Below are 9116 nucleotides of genomic sequence, written 5' to 3' on the forward strand. Positions count from 1 at the left end.
ACACTGAGCCATCTCTCTAGTCCAAGACTTTGTTGATTCTCTTACTGTTATTCTTTTGCTGGGGGCAAAAAAAAAATAGGGTACTGTAATGAGTTCTTAACATATAGGTTACACCCTGCAGCGATAATTTCTGAGTAAGACTCCTGGCTGATTTCACATGGGGAGCTTGGGGTTACCTCACAAAGCTCTGCTGGGTCATAACAGGATTACAAGGGATAGCCTAGGAACCTGCCAGCACAGTGGGAAACAGCAGAGAGAAATCTGTGGCAGGTAGGAGGCAGGTGAGTAAGGGGAACTGACTGAGGAAGCACAGGGGATGCTGGTGACTTGGTAAGGTGGGTGGAATATACTATGCCAGGTTCCATGTGGTCGATTCCTTTGTCTCAGTTCAAATACGACTTAGTCCATAAACTTTCATCTATTTCCATACACAGTGCCCTCTGCTATAGCAAGTCTTTATTGTGTGGCTCTGAAGTCTGTTTTTGGGATCACACTACATGTACAGGCAAGGCTAGAGATGCTCTCATGGCTTGACATGTGTGCAGAGACAACCTCTTAACCTGGATTGCTAAAGAACAGAATGGCCATTGCTAGCGGCAGGAGCACTGCTCTTGGCCCTTAGCACTTTGGAAGAGTGAACTCAGTGTCTTGATCTCTGCTTTAGGGTCCGTGCAGCTGTCTCCCAGGAAGCCAATGCCGGCAAGACTGCCGTGGAAGGCGGAGAGAACTGTTGCTGCACTCGAAAGCTGGCAGCACTGCAGCTAAGTGCCTTCCAAAGCCATGGAGATGAAGGCCAGAGGCTTGAGGATCCCCTTGCTTCTGTTGCTGGTGACTGTGGTCGTCATGGCTAAGGTGAATCACATCCAGAGGTGGGGGGGTTTCAAGGAGAAGGCCACGAGCAAGAAAAACATCAACTCGACACTCCATTTCTTCATCCACTCTTACAACAACGCAAGCAACGACACCTACTTGTATCAAGTTCAGAAGCTAATCCAAGGTCAGATGCAGGTTTGTGCTTTGTTGCCGGGACATCAACACAAGCCCCCTCCTGTTTCTTGAGGCATATGGGGATTTTCTAGAACCAAGTCCTGGAGACTCCTCAGGTAGCTTCGTGGGCAATGGGTGCACACGGTATCTGTGAGTTAAGCAGCTCACTGGTCATCACAGCCAGGTCGGGATGCAATGGGTGCACACGATATCTGTGAGTAAGCAGCTCACTGGTCATCACAGCCAGGTCGGGATGCAATGGGTGCACACGGTATCTGTGAGTTAAGCAGATCATTGGTCATCACAGCCAGGTCGGGACCTAGTCTGGCCTCAGGCTGGAAACGAATCCTTACTCCCTTTTCCTTGGCCAAAAGCTGACCTGTAGCTACTCTGCATTGTTCTATGGGAGAAATTGCATTTTGTTCTGCCTACCAGAGGGCAGCATGGGGATGTCTTTTTTTTTTTTTTTTTTTTTTTTTTTTAATGATATCTGGAAAAACCATAAGCAGGCTCTGTAGATTCCTTACTTCCAACAGTATTTTTATTTCTTCAGTGTCCAGGACTGTAAATCAGGATTGAATTTTGTGTTTGAGACATTTAGAGCAACAAGTCTTTGGTGAGAGCAATGGGGTCAGGGAATGCAGCCAGATTAGTTCTACCTGTTTTTAGGCAGAGTCCCTCCCTCCTGCCATGTGAGCGCTAGGATCACATGTGCGTGTCATTATGCCTTCTCTTTTGTTTTACACACAACATTCTTGTGAATCTTATCAGTTGAAAGGCGGTAGAGGAAAACATTTGCTTGAAAACTATTGAGCCAATGTTTCCTCAAGGTCAGATAGTAAACTGTGTAAACCAGTCAGAAACAATTGTGCTTCCTAGCTATGCAGGTTTGAGAAGAAATCGTTCACTATGAGAAAAGATTACTAGTCAGAGAGAATGGAAAGCAGATGGTACAGGAGTTAACAGCAAGAAGGGGAAGGCATGGGGCCGGGTGGGCAATGTAAATTTGATAGCCAAAGTTCCTTAATCCCAACACAGACATTCCTGGGGATTCCTTGGTATCATGTACTATAACCACAAGGTGGCGCTGTTTCGTCTTCACTTTGATAGGTTTCCTTAAACTATAATTGAGATACCAATATAACCTGTGAAATCAACCTTCTACCATTAACAGTTAACTAGTCGAAAATAGTTTTTTAAATGTTTATATGCAAACTTGAAGTTATTTAAAGTGATAAGCGGACAATATGGGCCTGTCACTTGGAAAGGGAGGATCATGGACACAGGTTTCCGGACATCTCAATATCTAGATGTGACTTTGAACGTTTCAATCCTGCAAAGAGGGGGTAGTAGACAAGCGTGGCAAGTGGTGGGCCTGGTTTCACCTTTCAGCTGTTCCCAGCTGTGGGATCGTGATTATGCATTATCTAGAATCTTTCCTGCTGCTTCTTCAGTAGCAAAATGAGTCAGAACAGCAACAATTTAGCATAATGCTGCCACCTAGTGGCACTTGTCAAATATTTACTGATACGGCTGTATTCTAAGTGAACAATGGAGACTAATAGTAAGAAGTTTCATGTGCATGCATGTTTTAGGTTTCTTCTACATACAGCCTGCCGATGGCCAGGCAGTGTGACAGTGGTTGGCACAATTCTACAACATCCCCGTGCATAAGTAGAATGACCCCTTGATGACAGCAGAGGAGCACATGCATTCTAGGGAATTCCAGGCTAGGACTGAGATTGTGTTAGCAGTGCAGCCAAGAGCAATTGCCCTGGGACCTGGCCTTAGGTTTTTCTATGAGGATCATACAACCAGGATCAAGGTGAATTTTCTGCCTGCATCTCCCCTAGACAGACTTACTATCTCATTAGGTTGGACCACTGGCATTTGGGCACAAGAAGCAGGAGGCTCCCAAGAGCTTCTCTCCACTATATGTAGATCTCTAGAATCTACACATTTCTTTTGAGGTGCCAGACCTGGGTCAATAGCCACCATATTTCCTTAGTGTTTTACTCCATGTGTAGGCCTTCTTTTCCACAAAAGACTTCCCAGCCCCTCTTCCACCACCACCTTCTCCTCTTCCTCCTCTTCCCCTTCTTAGTCTTCACAGCCTTAGGTTTGACCATGAGTAAGAGAAGACAGATGGACCCCTGAGAGCTGGCCCTGGCTGGTGTTCTCTCTGCCTTACCTGGTTAGCACACCATTATCTCCCACTGTCCACTGCTCCAGGAGGAAACAGATGTAGGGAACAAGGGGGTATCATATCAGGTGGAAAGCTCATGGGAGAGAAAGCAAGGTCTTCAGCACAGGACATTCTTCTGTTCTTGGCTCTCTAGGTGTCATAGCTGCTCTACACACTTTGGCATAAACGTTTAATAACTTAAAAGTCCTGAGGATACCCCTGTGTGGCTTTTTCTGGGGAAACCTGACCAACAAATGTCTACTTACTACAGATAGGGCACCAACAACAGACCAAAGCAACAATTCCAAGAAAGTCTAGCTTAGTTTACCAGTGAGTTTATGGGGGATACTTAAAGGGAACCTGGGTGACTCAATAGCAGCTGTATCACCAAAAAAACCTACTCCAGAAAGGACTTAGGATCATAATGGCATCTCAGAAGTCCCTGAAGGTGGCACAGGTGGTTCACGTAGCCCAAACCTCTCCTTAATCACCTTGGGTAGGAGACCTTAAGATCTTGCTTCATTTGATTCCTGAATCTTATCAGCCAGCCTCCACTCTCCAGAGGGAACGTTTCGATTGGGAGGAAATATCTACACAATAGCTTGTTTTATTTTTTATTTTTAGATGCTAGTGGAAGTGCTTCTGTTTTGCTCACAGACTCCATAAACAGTTTGGATAGTTATGTGTCCCTTGCAAATGGAGGCTGTGAGGTTATTTTCTCAAGGTTTCAGAGCTAATACATGGGGAGTGAATGCCTAGAATCAATTTGACCCCTAAACTATAAGTTTTTAAAGACTTATATTTTCATGTTTATCAATGTTCTGTTTTCAAGTATTTGCATAGAAGTGCACCACATCCACACAGATCTTGCAGAGATAAGTGGAGGGCGTTGGATTCCCAGGAGCTGGAGTTACAGATGGTTGTGAACTGCCATGCAGGTTCTGGGGACCAAATCTTAGTGCTCTGCAAGAGCAGCACATGCTTTTAACTGCTGAGCCATCTCTCTGATCCCTATTTAGATGTGCTGCTAAATTGTCCTCGTCTTTCTGATTGACTGGAAAGGAGAGTCAGGAAGGAGTGAATAACTGCACAGACTGGGAAGAAATAGGGCCATGTACCTCACTGCAATATGAGAACTATGGTGGTCTGTGGTTACCAGGCAACCCAGCTTGTCTTATCATAGGGATGAGTGGACGACAAAATAGAGGCAATATGTGGCTACCACAGTAAAATTGAGGGCACAAGGTTGTGGCTGACCAGAGAACCCAGTTGTCAGAATCACTCAATGGGAGGGGAGGAAGGAGTTGAGTTTTGGTGTATGATTGCAGGAAACAGCAGTCATGACGTGGTTCCTTCTGGAGAGGGTCAGCCCCTAGACACTCAAAGTGGAAATGAGAAGTGTGACTAATTACTTCTCTGCAGTTGACCACAGGGGTGGAGTATTTGGTTACTGTGAAGATTGGCAGGACCAAATGTAAGAAAAATGAGACAAAGAAAGCCTCCTGCCCCCTGCAAAGCAGCAAGCTGAAAAAGGTATGTGCTGGGGGTTCTCTGAGTGTGCCTGAAGGCCAAGGATGGGGAGTGAATATTCTGAAGCTGTGAGAATCCCAAATGCCCAGCCCTAGGACAAGCTCACACTTCTTAGTGCATCTCTTTCTCCCCACAGAGCCCCAGGGTGCAAGTGTTATTTGCTTCTCATTAGGACTCTTATTATGGTCTTGCTCCTTTTCTCTGTGTTACCGAGGACTGTCCCATCACCTCCTCTGAGTCTTCTCAGTTCTGCTGTCTCTCATTGTACCACATTGTCCCTTTCTATGTTGCTGGTCCTTCTTTGGCCAGATGGTAGATAATGAGGGCCTCTTCCTATCCCAGGGTGTAGGGACAGGAGTGGGGGGAGAGGAGGAAACTGTACTCCTTCCTGGAGCTCAGGGTTGCAGAGTCACCTGCCTTGGGTCTCAGAGGGACAGTTCCTTCCTGGGTGCCCCAGGGCCTGAGGAGCAGGAGCCTTTGTCTCACTCTTTGAAAGCTATTTTCCCTAAAGCTGATTAGTTTTATTATTATTATTATTATTATTATTATTATTATTATTATTCCACAGAGCCTGATTTGCAAATCACTGATATACTCTGTACCCTGGATGAACTACTACCAGCTCTGGAACAATTCCTGCCAGGAGAGCTGAGTGTCTATGTAAAGAGCTCTGCTGACACCCAGATGCCTGTGGTGTGTAAAATTGTAAGAAGACCCGGGGTCCTCCCTGGGGTGTTTCTACACACACACAAGCACATACAAGCTCACAACATTGACACCCAACAACACGCATAGTAACAGCCCCTTTATTGTACTTTATATATACACACACACTACATACCTGCCCTCATATACTTTACATGAACCCCCACCACACAAAGTTTTACAAGCATTCCCACACATGAACCCCTGTGCCTTCCACACTTGCAGTTCACGAATACCTCACAGAAATGCAGTGGTCACCAGGGACTGCTGTACTTGAATAGGAGGCTGATATCCTTCTGGGGAGTCTCATTGTTCTTTCTACCATGCTTCTGCATTCTCTGGGTCCAGGATGGGGAGCTTTATATCCTGCCAGTACATACAACACTGTGACTCACCCACGTCATGATGAGCATGTCTGAAGTCCCATGACCAAACACTCCTGAATACCAGTGTAGATTTGGAATGATTGTACCAAGGCTATGACTTAAAACAGCAAAAGGATAACAGGCGGCGGCAGAGGCGGCGGCGGCGGCAGCAGCAGCAGCAGTAGCAGCAGGAGTGTCTTAGTGATGGTTTCTATTGCTGTGAAGCGACACCATGACCACAGCAATTCTTACAAAGGAAAACATCTCATTAGGGCTGGTTTACAGTTCAGAGGTTTATACTTTTGTCTGTCTACTTTCATTGACCTATGCAGATCTGTCTATGGGAACTGGGATTTGAAGACCTTAAGGAATGGAGTGGACTACTGTCTAATGTTGTAGTCAATTATACTCTAGATTTAGTGTACTTTTATACATAGATGTAACAAAGAAAGCAATGATCCAAAGAAGGTTGCCTGAGTTCAGCAAAAACCAGAAAAACATGCAAATAAACACCAGTAAGCACATACTAAATATTAGCAGGGCAGCCCTTTTCCAGAACTTTCTCAGGACAGACCAATTTAAATATAATTCCTGGCATATACTATAGATTATATCTGAGAAAGCATGAAAGCAATGTAGGAGGCTGTACTGGCTAGTTTTGTGTCAACTTGACACAGCTGGAGTTATCACAGAAAAAGGAGCTTCAGTTGAGGAAATGCCTCCATGAGATCCAACTGTAAGGCATTTTCTCAATTAGTGATCAAGGGGGAAAGGCCCCTTCTGCGTGGGACCATCCCTGGGCTGGTAGTCTTGGGTTCTATAAGAGAGCAGGCTGAGCAAGCCAGGGGAAGTGAGCCAGTAAAGAATATCCCCCCATGGCCTCTGCATCAGCTCCTGCTCCCTGGCCTGCTTGAGTTCCAGTCCTGACTTCCTTGGTGATGAACAGCAGCATGGAAGTGTAAGCCGAATAAACCCTTTCTTCCCCAACTTGCTTCTTGGTCATGATGTTTGTGCAGGAATAGAAACCCTGACTAAGACAGAGGCCATTTCCAGATTCAGGTCACACTGAGAACAGAACTCACCATACCCTTTCACCTGATTGGGTTCTATAGCTGTGTTCCAACATTCAACAGGGATAAGCATGTCTTATAAATGGAATGCAAATGTTTGTTGCAGGAGGCATAGAATCACATTCAAGAATAATTCAAGGAACGAAATGTAAGAGGCCCTCTGTCTTTTCTCCTGGAGCTTCTCTCAAGAGCTCCCCAAGGCCTTGTTCACCATGCGTCATTCTTTTGACTGTGTCAGGACAATTGTCATATCGGGAAGCATGGTGACATGCAGGCAGACACGGTGCTAGAGAAGTAGTTTAGATTTCTATATCCAGATCCTCAGGCAGCAAGGCCTAGCTTGAGGATTTGAAACCTCAGAGCACACCCCCAGAGACACACCCCCTCCAACAAGGCCACTCCTACTCCAACAAGCCACCCCTCCTAATAGTGCCACTCCCTATGAGCCTCTAGGGGACTATTTTCATTCAAACCACTACAAAGAGATATAGGTTAGTGTCCCAGGGGAAGATAGAAACTCTGAGTCCTTGTGATTGCAGCCACAGGGTGCACTTAATCCCCAGCAACAAGCTATGAAGGCATTTGTGACAAACTGTCTGACAGGGACCAATGTTGGAGACTCAGCGCTCATGTTGTTTGGGGCTGGTCTCATAGGCCTGTGTCAAATTCCAGACTCTAGGAGGAGAGAGGTGCCAGACACAGGCCTCATTTGTGTTTGTAGTGTGGACACACGGAGGCCCTTTGGTAGGTTTACCATCATTGTGCAGACAGTTACCCTCTAGGACTCCAGATTGCAGGCATGGTTCAGTGAGTTTATATTCTCACTTCCCTATAGCTACTTCCCATGACTCATAGCTCAGCAGAGAGGACACAGAATGAGAGCCGAGGGCTCTCAATTTGAGCTGAGAGCATATTGAGTGTACCATGTGACTCCCTGAGTCTGCCCTGTCTCAATCAGAGGGCAACTAGAGAAACTTAGGAGAGAAGAATATAGATCCCTAAGCAAGAGCCTCATGTGAACCAAGATGCCTGGAGGAGAAAAGGACACAGGGAAAGAGTGGAAGTTGATACATTTGTACAGAGAGCCCAATGTACCCTGGCATGCAAATCCAATACCCAATGGGCCTCTGAAGACCCACATTGCCCTCCGCTTTCTCCCTGAACCCACCGAGTCATCTCTTCAGTCTCTAAACACACCATTCCTGTTCATTCTTTAATAATGGACCTGTGAGTGGTTTTCAGGATATTTTAATGTTTTTTTTTTCTTTAGGTAGTGTCTAGCTAGGTAGTTCAAGTTGGTTTTGAATTTGAGATCCTCCTGGCCCAGTATTCCTGACTCCTGGGATTACCGGCACGTACCACCATACCTATCTAGTTTCAGTGTCTAATAATACCTTTTAACAATAAGCATGTGTGAACCTATGTCAAAGGTGGACATGCACATGTGTCTCTGGTATTGACTGAGGCCATGGGGGTTGCATTTACACAGCACAAGCTACTTTTGAACTTGTTTTCACTTTTGCCAACTTTCTCTGCCTTTCCATTGTTGCTTACTTCAGACACGGGCGTGGTGGTTCAGGCTTACACTCAGCATGCAGGAGGGTGAGTTGGAGAGTTACTGTGAGTTAGAGAGGCCACTCTGAGCTATAGAGCAATATAGTGTCTCAAAATTAATGACTAAATAAATATTAAGGAAATAAACTATGGTATTGCTTTGAGCTGTGTTCAGATGCTCCGTTCTTATGTTTACATGGTGGACTTACGTTCAGTTTCTGTTTTTTACTTTATGTGATTTCATATTGACACTATCTTTTTAAATTTTATTTGTTGTGTTGTGTGCATGTGTGCATGTAAAGTGTGAGTGTGAATGCTTGTGTGCTCTTCCAGAGGACCAGAGCTCAACTCCAAACTCACAACTATCACTCTCCTGCTCCAGGACATCCAACACCCTCTTCTAGCCTCCATGGACATTGGCAGGCATACTGAACACAGGGACATATAGACATATAAGTAAAGATTATTTAAAATTAACATACATTTCAGCGAAAGTCCAGGGCTTAATACCATTAGTAGAACCTGCTGACATTGTACATTGTAGAATATATGCATGAACACACACACACACACACACAAGGGAGGGAGGGAGAGAGAGAGAGAGAGACAGACAGAGAGAGAGAGAGAGAAGAAGAAGAAGGGGGAGGAGGAGGAGAAGAGAAGAAGAAGAAGAAGAAGAAGAAGAAGAAGAAGAAGAAGAAGAAGAAGAAGAAGAAGAAG

At 45.3% G+C, this 9116-nt stretch overlaps 1 protein-coding gene across 2 annotated transcripts; it reads left to right on the forward strand.

Moving 5' to 3' along the window:
- The first annotated feature begins 221 nt into the window (after window positions 1–221).
- On the forward strand, window positions 222–5573 carry Cstl1 (cystatin like 1). Of its 2 annotated transcripts, none has more exons than XM_021156526.1 (4): window positions 222–281; window positions 665–1008; window positions 4595–4705; window positions 5271–5385. In XM_021156526.1, exons 2-4 carry the CDS (start codon window positions 781–783, stop codon window positions 5352–5354), a joined length of 423 nt encoding a protein of 140 aa, XP_021012185.1. In that variant the 5' UTR covers window positions 222–281; window positions 665–780; the 3' UTR covers window positions 5355–5385. The 2 variants fall into 2 exon arrangements, with proteins under 2 accessions (XP_021012185.1, XP_021012186.1); XM_021156527.2 differs by lacking the exon at window positions 222–281 and adding an exon at window positions 315–335 and having other exon boundaries at window positions 5271–5573.
- Window positions 5574–9116: the final 3543 nt, after the last annotated feature.

Source organism: Mus caroli, chromosome 2 (genome assembly GCF_900094665.2).
Source record: "Mus caroli chromosome 2, CAROLI_EIJ_v1.1, whole genome shotgun sequence".
Classification (NCBI taxonomy): Eukaryota; Metazoa; Chordata; class Mammalia; order Rodentia; family Muridae; genus Mus; species Mus caroli.